Below are 20334 nucleotides of genomic sequence, written 5' to 3' on the forward strand. Positions count from 1 at the left end.
CAATCAATCACAATATATATATATAGATATATATACAGAGAGAAAGAGAACACATACAAGAGCATGACCCCAGAAGCCACAGAAAGCCTAAGGAAATCCCAGAGCCCAACAAAAGCTTGAGCAGAAAAACCAGTCCAGGTTTGGGAGCACCCACCACAAACAATGTATCCAAACAGTGCCAGAACCGATACCCACCAAGCAAAACCAATAGTAAGAGTAGTCCCGACTATCCCAATCCGAAGCTGGTACACAAAAACCCAACTCACAAACACATGGAGGACCAAAACCCCTCCGGACACCCAGGCTATGACCCCAGTCTTCAGCTGGCTCTGCAAGAACCTCTGCAACGTGAACTGAAATGGGAAGCTCAGGTGAAACGGAATGGACCACAGAGCCACCAAACCAGTCCGCTCGGCGACCCCCTCGGACTGTCCCAAGAGCTTCAACAATGGCGTGGCGAACAGAAACAGAGGCAATAGGAGCACTGCGCAGAGAAATAAGACTACCCACGAACGCTGCAAGTAGATCCCCAACATGTGGTACTGTTTGCCTCCGTAGGCTTGGCCACACAGCGTCTCGAGCGCGCTGGCCATGCCTAGCTAGACAAAACCCAGAAAAGTAGCAGAAATTGAAATGTAGAAAAGCATAAAATTAAAATAAAATTAGCCAAAATTTGTGTCACTCGAGGTGGATTCAAGCACTTCTCGAGAGAAACTCGAGCATTGTTCGAGAGTTGGATTTCTAAAATTAAGGATTGTAGAGTGAGATTAGAGTGGAGCGAGCTAAGTGTGGAGTTACCAAGAAACCGAAAGTGATGGAGATAATGACGGTGGTGACGAGGGAGATGGCGGCGAGGTCGAGGTCACTGAGGTGGCCGGCGAAGGATTGGGTGATGACGGTGACGGAGAACATGGCGAGGCGGCTGAAGATGGACGGACCTGCTACTCGCCATAGCTTCTTTGACTCCGACCATGTCCGTCTGATCAGATTGCCGTCTTCTGCATCATCGTCTTCTTGGTGTTGGTGGTAATGCTGGTGGTGTGAGAGTAACAGAGTCAGAGGGTCCTCTTCTCCCACTTCCCTCATTGTTCTTGAAGGATTTTTGTTTTTTTTTTTTTTTAACTTTTTTAAGTGAGTTTTTTTTCTCTTTTTTTGTCAATTAAATCTCTCCTGTGAGTCCTGTCGTTTGTTTGCTGGTAGTTGGTACTGTGTTGGGCCCAAAGAGGGTCCTCTCCCTCTTTTATTTTTATTGGGCAACATTTCTCTCCTTCTCTTCTTGGATTCATTAGATGGGCTAGCTATTTGGGCCTTTTTTTGTCGAGGGTAATTCTAAAAGGCCCATCACTGGCCCGCAGCCTCCCCCACCTGTGAGTTGTTTGGAACGTGACTGGGGTTGGTGGTGCTGGTGCCATTGTTCATAATTGTACGGAGAGGTTGTAGTGGCTATGCGCCTGTGCCCCTTTCTCTAAGTAGTATTGCTTCCCCTCATCAAACAGAAATATATTCGTCACGGGATTAAATTCATATTGGATGCAAGTTTTAGTTCGAATGTTCTTGAATCTGATGCACAGGTTGTTATTTCCAAACTTCAAAAGCAAGGTGATGATTTGGCATATGATGATCATCTCATGGGTGAAGCTAAGGAAATTTGGTCTTTATTTTCTAATTATTCTTGTTTTATGTTCCCAGAAAATGTGATGGTGCAACTTATTTACTTGCTCGACATGCTCTTCATTGTACCTCTATGTCTAGTTGAGTGAGGGAAGTGCCTGAATGGCTTAGTGTTCAGGTGGATGCATATAGTATACTTCCCTAATTAGCTTAAATGAAAATTATATTTTTTTGATAAAAAAAAATCCTAAAAAATTAAATAAATAATTGCGACCAACTAGCTGTTTCTATAAATTTTTTTAATTTCTTTTGATCTTGGAAAAGGGAGATTTGAATTTGTGGTCTCTTCTAACAATGAGAAGAGAAAAACCACTAACAAATAAATGTTGAGAGAAATTTGAAGTTGAATTCCCCTTCCTTAGATAAAAAAATATATATTAGTGATGATTTTTTTACATAATGTACAATATTAGAACACGTACAAAATATATAGAGCATCCTAGTTGGCAATTATAATCATAATCTTTTTTTTTTCCCACAACAATCTACTCCAATATTGTCATTACATGCCTGAATTTGAATAAAAATAAAATACTAGTAGAGCAAAAACATTGAATATGAAACAGTGATCCTTAAATCTGATGATTGAACTGACTTACAGGGCTGGCCCTCAGGGTAGGCGAGTTGGGCAACTGCTTAGGGCCCACTCACCCAAAGGGCCTCAAACTTCTAAGTTGGGCTTCTTAATAAACAAAAAACTTTTTTTACTATTCCTATTTTTAGTCTAGGTCTTCTTTATTCATTGACTATTTCTCTAATCATCTTCATTTTCTAACTATTCCTTGTCAACTATTCATTCATCTTCATCACTCTCAGTCTCATAGTCCAGGGCCTCCTTTATCCATTCGACTATTCCTCTTAGTTGTTTTACACTTTGCCTCCTTTAATTAATATTGAAAAGTAAAAAAGCTCTCTAATTTGGTAACAAAGATTTGTTAACAAAGAATTTGGAATATAAATTGCCAAGAAGCTTGCTATTTGCAGCCTAAAGCTTGTTACATGTATTAATTATCTTTAAAATTGACTCCAACTTTTGTGTACTTAAAAAGATTCTCAGTTTTATTTTTTTAATTTTTTTTATTAAATTGATGGGTATCAAGTTATAAATTGCTTATTTACTTTTTGGTCAATTAATTTTAGTTATTAAATGAGCAAAAGACCTTAAATTTTTTTCTTACCTAAAGCCACCTAAATCCTCGGACTGGCCTTGCTGACTTGACTTGGTTAATTATATAATATGACTTCCTCGACAGTCTACATCCTACTCCAATATTGTAATGACATGCCAGCTGAATTTTAATCTAGAAGATATGTAAAATAAGCAAAGCAAAAAGATTGAATGTGAAACCTAATCATTAATTCATTAAACCTGATAATTAAATTGACTTGGTAGTTAATATATAATATGACTTGATAAGTAAACTTAATAGTATACTAACAAAACAAAAAAATTGAGTTTGTAACTAATTTGCATGAGTAGATTATAACACTTGATAATTAAACCGACTTATTAATTGGCAACTATCTGATAAAAATAAAAAAAACTTACTGGAAATTATACATGTATAACAATGCTGATCAGATGTCCATATTAAGCTACCAACTAGTGTGGGATTGATGTAAACATAAGTTAAAACAAATTAGGAAGTGCTTGTATGTTGTAGCGCTTTTGACAGTAGCGCTTCTTGTTAATAGCGCTTTTACAAATAAACAGTTTATCGTTTGGTTATCAATATAAAAGTGTTTTTAATAGTGTTTGGTTTGCCTTAAAAAAGTGCTTCTATTTTTATTTTATAACTTGTCCATCATCATATATAATAAAATGATTATGAATAATTCAACAAGAAAAAATGATTATAAAAATAAAATAATTATGTGATTTTTTGTCCCAAAATGCATGTATATCCTTTTCTTGCTAGTGGAGGACTCCTTGCACACAGATGTTTTTGATTAGATTTGTTAGTAACATATGTTATAATATATTTGTTTCTAAATTTCTTACAGATGCCTTGCTAATGGAGTTAACAGATGTTTATAATTTTCTTGCTCCAGTCAAAGTCTTTATCTGTGCGAAAACATTTATTATAAATTTGTAAGTAACATCTTCCTTAGCTCTAAATAGCAAAATAATTAAAACAAAACTATTTTCTTTAATCTACTGAACTACCCCCGAAACCCATTTGCCCAGTACCAACTCATCCCATCACCATCCATGGTCCTCCATCACCGCCACTATTCCCACCATAACCATCCACTGAATCATCATCATTAATTTGTTTGGAGTTCACTATAACACCCTTGTCTCTCTTCGTCATATAATTTCTTGAACTTGAAGTTCTGCAATCTCAAGCAACAATTCTTATACACTTCATACTCAAAGATGTAATAGCAGATACCCCTTTTATTAGTTTCGGTTTATTTCTGCTCTCTATTTTTGGGGTTTCTTTCCCATTCTTAAAAGTCAATTTCAAAATGGATTTGTAGACTAGCTCGAAGGCCTCTTGAAAGAAAGCGAATCGGTTCTTGTTTGGGATTCAAGACGGTGGCGAGCTTCTCGAGCTGGGTAGATGGTTTTCTGAGTCGGGTCCTGGAATTTGGAGGATGGAGTCCCAGCTAATTAGGTGTTGATTCATTTTTTTTGTTAAACACAATATCCTAATTAAGTTGTGCTACAACGAAAATTAGGTGGTGATTCTCAGCAGAGCATGGATGAATTGGTGGTGGAGGGGCTGGTGCATAAGGCGGTGGTGTTGGATCATGGATAGTGGCGGTGGGCGATGGGTTTCGAGGCAGTTGAGAAGTTTGCAGTTCGATAAAGAAATTTTTATTAAAATAAAACAGTATAAGGGTTCTTTGGGCATTTGTTATAATAAATAGGGATAAATTGGGAAGTTTGAAATTTTCATTAAAGGGAGCCAAGTGCTTCCCGTGTATTCTCCTGGCAGCACTTCTAGGAAGAAGCACCTCCTATGTGCTTCTTTCAAAACCACTTCAAGTGCTTTAAAATTGGTTCAAAGCGCTTTTACATTTTTTACCAAACACTAAATTTTTTATTCATAAGTGTTTTTACCTATTTAGAAGTACTTTTGACCTTCTTAAAAGCACTGCCAAACAAGCCCTAAGATAACTAATCACGCCACCAATATGATGAGTAATGAAATTTATTTTAGTTAATTGGTTCCCCACATACCAAACTTTGGTCTTACTATATATATATATATATATATATATACATGACTTTGATTATAAAAATCAGGTTATAATAGTGTTGAATGGTCTCAAACGTATGTCAATGTGCCCTGGAAAACAATGTTTTCTTACAGTATTCAAGTTGCTGTTGTATATGTTACATTGCGTTCTTGGGCGTACATAGTATAAGCTCGTTTGGCACTACTTTTTAAAAAGTACTTTGTGTCGTGGCACTTTTGATAGTAGCACCATATTAGTAACACTTTTACACATAAGCATTTTATTGTTTGGCTGTCAACATTAAAGTACTTTATATTGTACATAAGTGCTTTAGATGATTTTTTTTTTGCGAAAAAATGCTATTCTGTTTATTTTTAAAATTTTATATCATTATATATAATAAGAAAAAAAATTGAACACTTGGAAAACATATGAAATAAAAGTTTAAGTATTATTAAATAAGATAATAATTTAAAATTTTTATACCAAAACATATTGTAAAAAATTGTTACATTAGTAGCTAGCCTACTTATATTGTACAAGGTCAAAAACCCAAGCCCATCCATTCCCTGTAGGGCTGGGTCGGTTTGACCGAAAAATCGAAATTGGACCCAAAATCGGCCCAACCGATGCCGAGAATAACTATATCAAAGAGGAACCAAACCAGGTTATTAGTTTGCCAACCGAACTAGTATGTATGGTTCCGATTCTCAGATCCTATTACAGTCGATTTACCGAACCAAACCGATATATAACATTTAATTTAAATATTACATTTTTATACATTTCTATAATTTATATAAAAATATATAAATTTATAAACTCTAAACCCTTTCTATACCCTATACCCTAAACCCTATAATTAATAATTTATATATTTTTAAATTTATATAATACATTTTTATATAAAAACTAATTACAAATACCGTAAACTCTAATATTATATCATATTCTAAACCCTAATCACTAGTTTCCCATATCTAAAAAATACACTCATATCACCTAATCAATATTCAATACAATTTTTTATTAAAAAAAGGACAAGCAAAGAGAAAGAAGACATAGACATATATATAGTGGTTCACATGGACATAGATGTAGACATATATAATTTGAGTAATACTATTTGGACTAAATTAAATGACCAAATGAGAGGAACCAAGTGAGGTGTCACTTGGGGAGATGTGAAGATGAAGGACTACATGGAGATGAGGACCACCTCCCTAAGTGACACCTCACTTGGTCTCTCTCATTTGGTCACTTAATTTGATTCAAATAACATTATTCCTATAATTTTTCAGTAAGAGAGAGAGAGAGAGAGAGAGAGAGAGAGAGAGAGAGAGAGAGAGAGAGAGAGAGGACATAGACAGTGGTTCACATGGAAAATGGGCACCTTCCGATCGAACTTTAAAAGTGTGTTATGTTCCTTTCTATATATGACAGGAAAAAGAAAGATTGTAAAATGTCCAAAATTATTAAGTAGGATCCATATCACATATCAGTATATCACAGACATTAAAGATAAATGATAAGTGTGGAAATTATAGAAAGAAAAACAACTTTCAAGAATGAAAGACGTACAGATGTTGGATTGGAGACTAGACAAACATAAAGCACCCATTAAGCAAATATTATTATAACCAAAAGTTCCTTTGGGAAAAGCTCATACTTTCTCGTTTGCCCGGACCACAGGTCCCCTCCACCAAATGATCATTTTAAAACTTTCTTTTGTCAAGTCTAATTTTCTCCCTCGGGTATTATTGGGATCAGTGAAGTCTTTGTTTTTCTCCCTTCTGTAAAGTCTTTCTCTCTAGTCAAGAGTCTATAGATAATATAGTCAATTATGATTTATCAAGTGTATATAAACTAATAAACTTATGTATAAAAGAAAAAGAAAAAGAAAAAACCAATAAAACTAACAGATTAACATCCAATCACTATCTCTCCCAATTCAATCACTATGTAGTTATCAGACAAAAATTCAATAAAAAGTTTCAAAGATTTATAATTTTGAATACTTTAAAATGCCTTTAAAAATCTGTGATTACTGATATTTCAAACAAAAGAGAATTTCACATGAACTGACTAGATTAATTATAAATAGAATAACCAAAACATACAATTTACAATTTATGAATATATCTAACTATTTCTCATGAAATTATAGGTAACTAATTAAACTCAGAAAGTTCTGATTAGTATTAAGAATGTTTGACACACCTACCAATATTTTGGAAGACAAGGAACTTAACCAAACAACAAGTACACAACAATATTGATTCTCGGCAGCAAGCATTGGCAGGCACCGTGCACGTGTAGACAAATGATAGGGTGATAACAGTACCAAATGCTAACAATATTGGCTGCGAAGCTGGTGCTGCAGTATGCGCATATGGTGAAAGATCATCTGGAAATGGGACTAAGCTAGCATAGACACAGACCATTAATCATGACAATCTTGCATGTTGTGTAATGCACTATGTTCAAAATAAGCTAGCTAGACATGAATATGACATTAATAACACAGATCGTAAGCATGAGCCAGGAGGGACATGAGTTTCCATGGGCAATTAACCAATAGCATGATAGAATTAGAGTATTCAACCCAAAATCAATTGGTAATGGGTGGAGAGGCCCAAGACTTATAAGCACATATGCTAAGCTCTAGATTTCCGATGTAGAATATTGCTCCACATTACTCTCAACACGCCCCCGCACGTGTGGCGAGATTTTTGAGCCTTACACGTGAACAAATTGTATTGGGTGACGTGGGAGCACGTGTGACCGTTAGGCCTTACACGCGGATAACCAAGCTCTGATACCATGATAGAATTAGAGCATCTAACCCAAAACCAATTGGTAATGGGTGGAGAGGCTCAAGACTTATAAGCACATATATAAGCTCTAGATTTCCGATGTGGGACATTGCTCCACATTGCTCTCAACATAGCATATATCCTCCAGCTTAATTAGCAATGTAAGTTGTCAATAATTATATAATGATTACTTATACATATATGTAAGTTGTCGCTTTCATCTTGTATTGTCTACAAATTACATCCAAAGAAAAAGATGGAGTATTTAAGCAGAAAGTGCAGGTCGATGTCATCTTTTATGGATTAACATTGCTAAGCAGCTGGAGGATGCATGCTATTGGTTGAGATAAGAACACAAAGAAAAAGATAGAATAATTAAGCATATGACACTATATATCGATTAGTCAGTCGGTGCATGATTCAGCATTTAACTCAATCATTTATATCCTCCCTATATGCTTCTCCAACCAAGCACATACGTACAGCCAGTCATAATTGAAAGACCCCACTTCATTGGAGACTTGGACTTGTAGAATAGACCATAAAATTGTTGAAGGGTAGTTGTGCATGGCCTCGGACTCAGAGTCGGTGTCTGAATGAGTTTGCATCTACATGTAGCGCTTTTGATGCCATTGAACTTTTACGTATGTAACTGTTTACTCGGCCAATCAAAACCACCCTCACATGTGTTACACATTGATCTTTTCAACTTTTATCGATTAGGGGATCGAAAATGTAGTCTCCCCACACTCGTCTTCATTCACCAGCTCACACAAATTACACAATACATGCAAGAGTCTTCTTTTAAACTAGAAACAATAATTCCTAGCTATTATGAAAAAGGCTTATGGCCAAAAGAAGCGTTATCCACGTACAGGACAACCAAGGAGGAGCTTTCATACAACAGTATCCGAGGCAAGACTGACATATATATAAAGCAAATTGAGCCAGACCATGTACCTCCCGATTATACTGAAATGAAATATAATTGGCACTCATCTCGTACTTCAAATGTTAGTAATTTATGGCCAAAAAAAAAAATGTTAGTAATTTGCTCCCCTAACTAAATACAAACCCTGTGTTGTACTCTGTTGTTTAAACAAAGCATGCATTAAGCTTTCCAAATCAATTACTGGTTAGTTTTAAAAGCAATTAAGTACAAAAATTATCAAATTAAGAGAGTTTATCTTGCTTTAATTTAGAAAAATGAGATTGTTATGCTTTATCTCTCATATATCTACTATTTATACAGTTATTAAAAATTGAGTTGCCTATATTCTTCATCTCATATCTACCATTAATTATAAATTTATTAATAATCGATACATATCACTCAACAACACGTAAGCATGCACACGTCCTGATTGACAAGTCTAGTGATGTCATTATCTTATTCCCATGTGAATGCACACTGGGATTCCATTAAGGAAAGCATTGCTGATAATGACGCAGCTACTGCTTAATTTCTACTTATTATATCAATCGTTAAATAACATTATTATTACCAATTAGCTAGTAATTTAGTAATATTTTTTGTTATTATATTAGAAAATTTCTTAAAATTTAATCTCCATTCCTCCAAAATTTCTTAAAATTTAATCTCAACTGTGAGTATGTCACTAATATAATATAAAAATGTAATTCTCTAATATTACTTGCATGAGTGACTATATATGTTTTTACTGTCACGCTATATGAATATATGATCACTTAATGTCAAAAAACAGTGCATTATTCTTGCTGCATTTGGTCAATTAACAGTAGGCCCCTTGCTTTATTTCATGTAGCATATATAAGTGGCAACTGGTTAGTTTTTATGGTGCAATTGGGTATTATTTATTGCGGAAATATATTACATGTAAATTTGAAAAATAAAGATGAGCTTAATTGCAATTTGCATGAACATTTTACGAATTCATGAATCACGTGCTTGTGATATTTTATGTTGTTCTTCCTACCAACCAACGACAAATGAATGCTATTGAATTCTCCAAAAGTTGGATCCAGACTTCGAGTCATATAATATTACTACTTATGTATCACAAAAAAAGTAAAAAAGAAAAACTCATCACTACTTGATGGAAGGAGAATCTTCTTTAGACTTTTGATTCGTGAAGCCCCCAGTCCCGACCGACCAGTTTAAATAGAAACCGCCATAAGGCCCATAACCATTTCATTTAGTAGCAGCTACTGCAAGTATACCTCTCTTGCAATGAGGAATCCATACCTCTCCCCACCACCACCGCAATTGCCACCACCGCCTCCTCCGCCACAACACCACCATGGAACACCACCATCATCACCACCTTTACAAAGTCCAACACCATCACCAACATGTAACACCACCATTCCATCGCTCTCACCTCCACCTCCGCCACCATCACCACCATGTAACACAACCACACCATCACCATCACCACTAACACCACCTTCACCACCACCACTAACACCACCTTCACCACCAACGCTGCTACCACCACTGCCATCACCATCACCATCACCACTAACACCACCTTCACCACCACCTTCATCTTATCCATACTACTCACCACCACCTCCTTCACCACCGCCACCTTCATCTTATCCATACTACTCCCCACCACCTCCTTCACCCCAGCTTTCACCACCACCACCCCCACCTTCATCTTATCCATACTACTCCCCACCACCTCCTTCACCCCAGTGGCTTTCACATCCACCACCGCCACAACCATTACCTCCACTTCCTTCACCGCAGCCGCTTTCACCACCACCACCGCCACAACACCATCACCGCCATCTAACACCACCATCATCACCACCATGTAACACCACCACTCCATCGCTCTCACCTCCACCTCCACCTCCACCTCCGCCATCACCACTATGTAACACAACCACACCATCACTCTCCCCTCCACCTACGCTGCCACCACCACCACCACTTCCTTCACTACCACCACCACCACCTTCATCTTATCCATACTACTCACCACCACCTCCTTCACTGCAGCCACTTTCACCACCACCGCCATCACCTCCACAACCATTACTACCACCACCTCCTTCACCACAGCTGCTTTCACCACCACCACCGCCACAACCATTACCACCACCACCACCACCTTCATCGCCACCACCGTCACCATTACTGCCATCACCACTACCACCCCTTTCACCGCCGCCACCTTCATCTTATCCACACTACTCACCACCACCACCTTCACTGCCTCCGCCTTCATCACCACCACCATCATTGCCACCACCATTATCACCACCGCCTTCACTGCCACCACCTTCATCACCACCACCATCACTGCCACCTCCATCACTACCACCACGTTCACTGCCACCACCTTCACCACTACCACCCCTTTCACCACCACCGCCTTCATCACCACCACCATCAGTACCACCTCCATCAGTACCACCTCCATCATTACCACCACCTTCACTACCACCGCCATCACCACCACCGCCTTCAACACCACCGCCTTCAACACCACCACCATTACTTCCACCTCCATCACTACCACCACCTTCACTGCCACCGCCTTCACCACTACCACCCCATTCGCCACCACTGCCTTCATCACCACCACCATCACTGCCACTGCCTTCATCACCACCACCAACACTTCCACCACCACCTTCACCACTACCACCCCATTCACCACCACCGCCTTCACCACTACCACCCCATTCACCACCACCACCATCACTGCCACCGCCTTCATCACCACCACCGCCTTTATCACCACTACCACCCCATTCACCACCACCACCATCACTGCCACCACCTTCATCACCACCACCGCCTTTATCACCACCACCAACACTTCCACCACCACCACCACCTTCATCACCACCACCTTCATCACCACCTTCATCACCACCACCAACACTTCCACCACCACCTTCACCACTACCACCCCATTCACCACCACCGCCTTCACCACTACCACCCCATTCACCACCACCGCCATCACTGTCACCGCCTTCATCACCACCACCAACACTTCCACCACCACCATCATTACCACCACCTTCACTACCACCGCCTTCACCACTACCACCCCATTCACCACCACCACCACCACCTTCATCACCACCACCATCACTGCCACCGCCTTCATCACCACCACCAACACTTCCACCGCCATCACTACCACCACCAACACTTCCACCGCCATCACTACCACCCTCTTCACCCCTACTTCCTCCATCACCCTCATGTCCTCCAGTACCAAACTGCACATGCCCAGCTGGGCCACCTCCTTCACTTGCACCATCACCACAACAAATATTACCATCTCATAGTGCTAAAGACCACACCACCACTTATGTTGCCGCGTTTGTCTCTCTCGGTGGTGTCTTCTTTCTCGCATTTCTTGCAATTGGTCTCTATTACTTGGCCAAGAAGAAGAAGAAGTTGTATAAGAGGCCAGCGGGAGCTACTGGTGCTGGTGGTGATCAGATACACGAATTCAAACACCCTGCTCGTAATCAACCCAGCGGCGGTGAACAATCTGCTACTGTCACAGATCATGGTGATGACAAAATCCTTGAAGAAGAATGTGGTAATGATGATGAGAAAGAAAAGAAAACTAAAAGGCGTTCAAGTACTCGTCCTCGCCCGACTGATGATGATGAAAGCCAAATCCAGGAAGATAAAGCTGGTTCTCAAGATGATAGGGGTGAGGAAGATGATGACGATGATGAGAGAAAAAAGAAAACTAAAAAGCGTTCAACTCGTGCTCGTCATCGCAGGCCTGATGCTGATGATGGCCAAATCGAGGAAGATGGAGGTGATGATGACGACGGCCAAATCGAGGAAGATGAAGAAGATGATGATGATGAGGGAAAAAAGAAAGCTAGAAGGCGTTCAACTCGTGCTCTTCGTCGCCGGCCTGATGCTGATGATGGCCAAATCGAGGAAGATGAAGGTGATGATGATGACCTCGAGGAAGATGAAGGTGATGATGATGATGATGATGATGATGATGATGATGATGATGATGATGACAAAAAGAAAACTAGAAGGCGTTCAACTCATGCTCGTCGTCGCCGGCCTAATGCTAATGTCGGCCAAATCGAGGAAGATGGAGGTGATGATGATGATAGCCAAATCGAGGAAGATGAAGGTGATGATGATGATGATGACGAGGAAAAAAAGAAAACTAGAAGGCGTTCAACTCGCGCTCGTCGTCGCCAGCCTGATGTTGATGACAGCCAAATCGAGGAAGATAAAGTTGATGATGACAACAGTCAAATCGAGGAAGATGAAGGTGATGATGATGATGATGATGATGATGAAGAAAAAAAGAAAAATAGAAGGCGTTCAACTCGTGCTCGTCGTCGCCAGACTGATCAACGCCAAAAAGGCGCCCCAACTGATCACCGCCAAAAGCCCCCAACTGATCACCGTCAAAAAGCCCCGACTGATTCCCGCCAAAAGGCCCCAAAAGGTTAATCATTTAGTTAATTTATCAACAGCTTGCTTTTTGCCTTCAAAAGGCATATATATAATCTACCCATGCAACTTGCTTGTGTCTGTGATTTGTGATCGTTTCGTAGTTTAATTTATTGTTTTACGTTTTCGACTATATTCTACTTATTCGTTGTACGAGTGTGATTGAAAATAAGATCTAGAAAATAAACTATGTAATGAAGCTAGCTGCATGTAGGGGTGTGTTTCGGCCGGATCGGATCGGAAATAGGGTGTTCCAATTCCAATCCAAAAAATTTTGGAATGGAATTTATGTTCCAATTTCCATTCCAAAAAATCGGAATTTCAACATCTCATTCCGATTCGGAATTTCAACATCTCATTCCGATTCGGAATTTTCGGATTTCTCGGAATTTTCGGAATTTTTCGGAATATAACATTTTCGGAACTTTCGGATAAACATTTGAAATTTTCGAATAAAAAATCGGAATTTTCACATTTTCATAATATTTTTTAGAACATGTTTGGATTTTTTTTAGAATAATGATGAAATTAACAAACAAACAAAAATTAAAAGACAATAGATTATGATGCATTTCAATATTTATATTAAAATGTAATTAAAATATATGTCCAATTTTAAAAAAAAAATTCAAAATATTAATTTAAATAACATTTGAACCATACCATCCCATACCATTACCATAAAATAAAATAAAGATGCAATTTAGCAAGTTTTTCATTGCTAGATTATGTATGTTATAAGAGAAATAAATTATGTATGATATATATTGTGTATGTTTAATGGTATATATTATATATTATAACATACATAATATATAAGAGAAATAAATGTCACTATGAATGTATAATAGGCTTAATAGCACATATCTTAGAGGTGGGGGATTAATCTTTGGAGCTCATCCAACATTGTTAGAATAAATGTCATTAGTAGATACATGTTACTCACATATATATATATATATCATGTTTGAAATTTTGAATATAATAAGCTTAAATATTTAGTAATTAGTAATTACAATTGATGGGATATTCCAGTTGGAACAACTGTAGAATTACTCCATATCTTCAATTCCCCTCCCTAATAAAAAAAAATAGTAATTACATGTACGGAAAAATGTGGGTATTTGTGTTACCAACTTACCATTTACGTTATTATGATACACATATATTTATAATGTACATATGTTTATATTAATAGTATTGGTCATTTTTTAAAAAATATATGTTATATGTATCATACTAAATAAATGATAAAATATATAATATGAAATAAATTGGCATAATTTCGGAAATATCAGATCGGAATGCCTTCGGAACATTTCGGAATTTTTTGGATCGGAATTCGGATCGGAATCGGAATTTACATAAACATTCCAATTCCAATCCAATTTTTTTCGGAATTTTCGGATTTCGGCATTTTCGGATTCGGCATTTTCGGATTCGGAATAGAATTGGAAATTTTCGGATAGGAATCGGTCGGATTCGGATTTTCCAATTCAAATCACACCCCTAGCTGCATGCGACTTTGTATTACATAGGCTTTGATTGATAAGCTCTGCTTGAAATTTTTTTTATATTATTCATATATCTGCTTCAAATAAATGTTGTCAAATATGAAGACAATTATCCTTGTGATCATTTTAATGTTTATTGATAAATTTGTGTTCATTTATATATTTGCCCTCATGGCTAGGTCACACAGCGTCTCAAGGATGCATGCTATGCCTAACCAGACAAAACTCCAACAAATTAATTAGCAAAAATTGAAATATGAAAAAGCATAAAATTAAGAGAAATTTGGAGGATTAGTCAAAATTTGTGTCATTTAAAGAGTTTTAGCATTTTTTATAATTTTAGAAAACTAATTCACTACACCAAAACTGAGCTTTCACGGCGTGAATTGCATGTCGTAAATTGATATTTACGGCATGCAATTGGCCGCCATTGAAGCACATGCCGTAAAAAATCTATACTTATTACGGCATGTAATGCATGTTGTAAATACAAAAAAACACGCCATAATTGACAATCCTGTATATTTCATATTACTATTTACGACATGATCTACACACCGTAAATAGTCAACATTTACGGCTTACGTTGCACGCCTTAAAAGATCATCATGCTTCTTGTTTAAGGCTTGTCTTGCACGCTGTTTTTGAGTTATATACATATATATATATATATGCAATTAAATTTCTATATAGCTTCATATTATTTATACACTTGCCATTTAATTTATTTCATAAAATAAAACAATGCATCAAAGTAAACGTAAAAGAAAGAAACACTTCATTTGAAATGAGACCAATGCATTGCAAGAAATAAATAAAAATATTTATTTATATCAAAATTTAGTGATTGTACACCAAATACAATGCTTAAAAGAAACAAAAACATGAAAATAAAAAAGAACTTAAAACCAAACAAACTTACAATAGCCAAAGACCTATGCAAGAAATAAACAGAAAAACATAGAAAAACTAACACAAGCAACCACCATAACCAAACTCCTCCCAAATCTAGACAATGCCAAACACCATTGAAAGTTTCTTGAATACCTGGTTGCATATTTAATCCCTGCATTAAATAAACAAATAATATAATGTGAATGAATTGATTCATAGGACAACTGATGAGATTCATTGTGCACACAGATATTTCTGTAACCTACCAGTACTACAGGTACTTATGCCATTACTCTATCATCCTTTCCATTTCCAGTAGGAAATGGCAAAATGCAAGACAACCACTCTAATAATAATCATGACGGCAACAATATGAGAATACGGGCACTTACGGGAATATTTTTCTCAAAAGGCGATGAGTAGAAGTGTTGATCAATACTTGAAGCTCCCTTTAAGAACCTTTAAGTAGAATATATAGCATCCTAGTTAGTATACACAAAGATCATCTCCCCAACTATTAAAACGACCACTTTTTAGAGAACTCCAACTATGCCTTTTGGGAATCAGAACAACCGGTTAATAAGTACTTAGAATTATAAAAGTAAAAAAACCACTTCATTAACACATTTCAGAAGTGACTCAAATATAATTGTAACAACCATGAGTGACATACTTCTCAACAACTGAGAACCCATATTAAAGTGATAAAGGCAACACTCCAACAACACTGCAAACTGCAACCAACAATTCAAATATTTGAATGTTTTTGTTTGGTCCAAAAATTTTGAATTAGACATCAAGTTAGCTACAAATATCTACACAAGAATGTAAACAACTTACCACTGTACCGGCCACCAACCCAATCCCAAAATGCAAAAGCATTATTAGGGTCAATCCCAAACCTCTCTACAAGCTGAAAAAGAAACATAGAAAGATAATATAGGAGAATAGTTAGACCTAACAAGTGTCATTCACAGATGCTTAATCAACTAAATGCAACAAAAGAAAGAAAATAGTCATACTGCAAGATTAGTGCACTACCAGAAAACTGGGCAATGCTCACTAAAAGGTTTTGTTAGCTATTAAGCCTCCAGCCACTCTTTATAGTAGGCTAACCAAATTGCCACCCCTTTTCCAAATTGGCAAAGGCCACCCATCTAAAACAAGGGTGGAACCAGCAGACCACATCTGACAATAAAAGCTGACAGTTTACATAACAACTTTTGAGAATTTGGTTGTTTTGTTTAGCAACTTCTGCAGATTTTGGTTGTTTTATTTAACTCACCATTGCTTGAAGGTTCGTTTGCTGGTGGTTAAAGAAAAGAGCCTGCCACATATTTTAGTGACTAATTGATTTGCATTTGACATTTCAAATGCCACCCAATTTCAGAGGATAGTGAGTATGAATTATTTCCATATTTGGTAAAATGGATGGAAAAACGTAATGGTTCAATGAGCTATTGATCTAGTTACAGCAGAATACCAAAATGAACAGAATTCAAGCACAATTACCATGTCCATTTCACTCAATATGGTTACAGCAGAATACAAGTTGCATTACATAATTTGGAGTTCAAAATATTACAAGACCAGTGAAATGCAAAACTACCAACAGAAAATACATATTCTCATTAAGGCCTCATGTCCTATGAACTATGCAGTGATTGTACATCAAAAGCACTGCCACCCTGCTAAACAGAGATTGTAAGTCCTACATTCCCAGTTTTGAACAAAAGCTAAGTAATCCCCACTCAAGTTTCCAAACTTAATAATATAATCTAGGCCTTAACCAAAATATAAACTAGCAAGTTTATATCTCCCCCAATATAAGGTTTCAAAATATTGCATAAAAGACATCAAAATGCATACTGGTTATTTAGTAGCAGAAAGACACCTGATGCTCTTTCAGTTGGAGGCTGCACTCCCTTTCCCAAGTGTAGACTTGCCTGCACTTTCCCCAAAAGCGTCCGGCTCAACCATGGGACTTGGATTATGCGGCATCATCAACATTTGTGAAGAGTTTGAGCTCTCACCATCATAGCTTGGTGGTTGGGCAACAAACAGTGGAAATGGAATGGGATTTGGGGTAATAGAGCCATGGAGCAGTGTGGGTGCCAATAAGGTAGTGTTGATGGTGCTTATGCCAATTCCACCCCTAAGGTTGCAGTCAAGACCAGTCGACACCCTCCCATTGAGTTGAATATCCATCTCACTTTGCTGTCTTTGCAGGTTCATTATCTCCCCAGTGTATGTAATGCGCACTCTCTCCATTTCAGGTATTGGTCCATGAGCAATCTGTCATGCTCTATCTCAGCCATTTGAATTGCTGAAAACAAACCATATTTGTACATGCGAATGAATGTAAGACATAAAAATCAATTCAAAGGAAAAATGAGAAAACATGAGAGAAAATGTCTTAAATCATAACCACAAAAGAATGCCCTGCTAAAAGCCTTATATGGCCTAACAAACATATATAAAAGGTACTAAGAATTTGGGGCTTCAACACATTATATACTTACATACCCCTACTCTGCACCCTTAGAAACAAAAACAAGAAAAGAAAAAAAAAAAACAAAACAAAACAAAAAGAGAACCACAATAAACAAACGAGCTAGCTATTTAGCATGTCAGTCAACAACACCTAATACAAATCATATTTGGAGCAGGTGAGATGTAAAGGGTAGTGTGTTACTCTTTAAATAAAACTGTTATTATCAAAATATGTGTTTTATATGATTAACAATCATCAAATTAGAACCTTATGATAGAAACTTAACAATTTTAATTGTACCACCATTAGAGTCTAATCTTAATTGAACTGAACTTACCAAAGTTGAGAAAACAAAAGTGAAATAAGCCATTTGAAGAACTCTGCAGAAAACAAAGTTGAGAGTTCAATTTTAGCTAAGTGGCTGTATGTTTTATTGCACATGTGATTAAGCAATAAAGAAGTGAAGTTCATAACTAGTAATGCCTTTCAGTTGAAAAAAACATAAAGTACGAAATTGAAATTAAATAAGTGGTGCTACTGTTACATACCTGACTTTGATTTGAGAGTGAAATGAAAACCAAGATGTTCTCTGTTATGTAATCAATGCGAACTATCTTGGGCCAACCTTCCCCCATCTTATTCTGATACCTTTTCTTCATGGAAGAATAGTTCTTGATGAACAGATAGGAAAGAGATAACTACATAATTCAAGACAGGAACACTACCTACTTTCTTGAGGAGTTGAAGTGCCTTCTCGTTCAAATATTTCAGACATGATAGTCCTCTGATTTGGAGACTAAGGAGCAGCTGTTCCTTGAGAACCGTCTCCAAGAAATTGTATTTGGGCAATTTTTGATTCTTTGCATTGGTCTACCTTTGAACCAAAACAAAACTAACTTAGAATTGACATAAACTGCAGAATCACAAAACCTGTAAATACCACAAAATCATCCATCTTCAACAAGAATTGAAGGTAAACAGAAAAGCTAGCATGGATATACTAATTTCTGACATCTAAAATTTGTTTGACTAATAAGGGCAAGTTCAGGGCACTCAAAATCTCAAAACAAATATAACCAAACTATGAAATATAAGTAAACATTAGAGACTTGGAAATTTAAGAAATTGATATTCTAGACCAACTTCCATATGCAAAATCAAAGCTATTGAAGGCAGAAATTGAGTCCATTATTTTTATACAACACTTCTAAACTACTGTCCAGACAATAGCAAATTAAATCAGGCAAGAACTAATAGCATACAGAAATTCATGATAACTAATAGGAATTAAAAATATAAAGATATATAACATTGAAATTAAAAAAAAAAAAAAAAAAAAGCAGATGGGGCACTGGAAACCATATAATCATTATAAGAGTAAGAAGTAGAAAAATGGAGAAGCAAAATGGGAAGTGACCTGAAGAAGAACTCACCGAAATTGAGCAAAATAAAAGAATTGACGAAAATAAAAGGGATGTTTTTCACAGAGGAGCTTCCTTGTATGAAACCCTAAAAACTCAATCATGAAAATTAAAACCCTAATAAATTAAAGAGATGAGCTTCAGAGATGGAGGCAACCTTCAATGATAACGGCAAGAAGCAGAAATAGAGGGAGAAAGAGAGAGAAAGAAACACGAGGCTGAGACCTAGATCTGCGGGCTTGCGTGGGCTTCTATTGATCCCCTCCCTCCTCCTGGGTTCGCGTGCTTCGAGCATAGTGGAGATCGATGCCTTGTTCTTCTTCGAAGCCATCTATTTAAGATTAGAGAGCGAGAGACAAGAGATAGAGAGACAGAGGACAAGTGAAATCGGGACTAGCGCTGGATTGGTTAAAGAACGAAGATTTGGGACTCTGTGCGCCCACCACCACCACCACCGGTTGCTACTGCTCACCCACTTTTGATGTATTCAGTTGAAGATAAAGTGGGTATGTGGAGGAAATAACATATGGGTGCTTGCCACATCACACCCACCCTTTCAACTTCAGTTACATTATATTATATGCCAACGCCTCATTTAGTTAGTGACTCTTAAGTCTAACCCACTTAATTGGTGTGGCATAAGAGAGTCAACCTAAAATATGGTGATTTTGACCAACAAATAAGGCATTAACAACAAAAGCCTTTATAGTTGCAAGCTTGGGTGCCCATTGCCCAGTTTTTTTGTAGGGGTGCTGACTGCTACCATATGTTTTGCAACTGCCGCAGGCCTAAAAATATAACAACCAATGATTAACCACTAACAACATAACAAAGGTTCATCAATCATAACCATCTTGAATACTGCAAGTGAAACCAATATTAT

At 37.2% G+C, this 20334-nt stretch overlaps 3 protein-coding genes across 23 annotated transcripts in view; 1 reads left to right on the forward strand and 2 right to left on the reverse strand.

Moving 5' to 3' along the window:
- LOC147279559 (protein DETOXIFICATION 27-like) overlaps positions 1-1706 on the reverse strand; it is a 33655-nt gene extending 31949 nt beyond the window's left edge. For 3 of the 6 annotated variants that reach the window (XM_086251164.1, XM_086251163.1, XM_086251169.1), the window contains exons 1-2: positions 799-1704; positions 58-599 (exon numbers count right to left, since the gene is read on the reverse strand). In XM_086251164.1, the coding sequence (XP_086107290.1) occupies positions 58-599; positions 799-1086 (830 nt within the window). In that variant the 5' untranslated portion in view covers positions 1087-1704. Of the gene's footprint in view, positions 1-57; positions 600-798 lie in introns of all 6 variants that reach the window. The other 3 variants (XM_086251167.1, XM_086251166.1, XM_086251168.1) reach the window with 2 other exon arrangements.
- An 8113-nt stretch (positions 1707-9819) lies between these two features.
- On the forward strand, positions 9820-13358 carry LOC147279561 (uncharacterized). The gene has a single exon (XM_086252623.1). It carries the CDS (start codon positions 9889-9891, stop codon positions 13126-13128), a length of 3240 nt encoding a protein of 1079 aa, XP_086108749.1. The 5' UTR covers positions 9820-9888; the 3' UTR covers positions 13129-13358.
- A 2091-nt stretch (positions 13359-15449) lies between these two features.
- On the reverse strand, positions 15450-19960 carry LOC147279562 (uncharacterized). Of its 16 annotated transcripts, XR_015123359.1 has the most exons (9): positions 19609-19960; positions 18760-18900; positions 18579-18683; positions 18368-18410; positions 16578-17862; positions 16377-16449; positions 16210-16270; positions 15929-15995; positions 15450-15708 (listed from the first exon to the last, which is right to left on the reverse strand). XR_015123359.1 is itself a non-coding variant. In XM_086250725.1 (5 exons), exons 1-5 carry the CDS (start codon positions 19780-19782, stop codon positions 17771-17773), a joined length of 555 nt encoding a protein of 184 aa, XP_086106851.1. In that variant the 5' UTR covers positions 19783-19960; the 3' UTR covers positions 16456-17770. The 16 variants fall into 16 exon arrangements, 1 of the variants encoding a protein (XP_086106851.1); XR_015123358.1 differs by lacking the exon at positions 16210-16270 and having other exon boundaries at positions 17431-17862; XR_015123354.1 differs by lacking the exon at positions 16210-16270.
- Between the last annotated feature and the right edge of the window lie 374 nt (positions 19961-20334).

The sequence above is a fragment of the Dryas octopetala genome, chromosome 7 (assembly GCF_963921425.1).
Source record: "Dryas octopetala chromosome 7, drDryOcto1.1, whole genome shotgun sequence".
Lineage (NCBI taxonomy): Eukaryota > Viridiplantae > Streptophyta > Magnoliopsida > Rosales > Rosaceae > Dryas > Dryas octopetala.

Excerpts from the sequence above, each read along its gene's own strand:
- LOC147279562 (XM_086250725.1), bottom strand. The coding sequence starts at position 19,782 with ATGGCTTCGAAGAAGAACAAGGCATCGATCTCCACTATGCTCGAAGCA. Across the intron at positions 18,684-18,759 it reads CACTTCAACTCCTCAAGAAA|AAAAGGTATCAGAATAAGAT; the intron begins GTAGGTAGTGTT and ends TCTTCCATGAAG. Across the intron at positions 18,411-18,578 it reads CACTCTCAAATCAAAGTCAG|AGTTCTTCAAATGGCTTATT; the intron begins GTATGTAACAGT and ends TGTTTTCTGCAG.
- LOC147279561 (XM_086252623.1), top strand. The coding sequence starts at position 9,889 with ATGAGGAATCCATACCTCTCCCCACCACCACCGCAATTGCCACCACCG.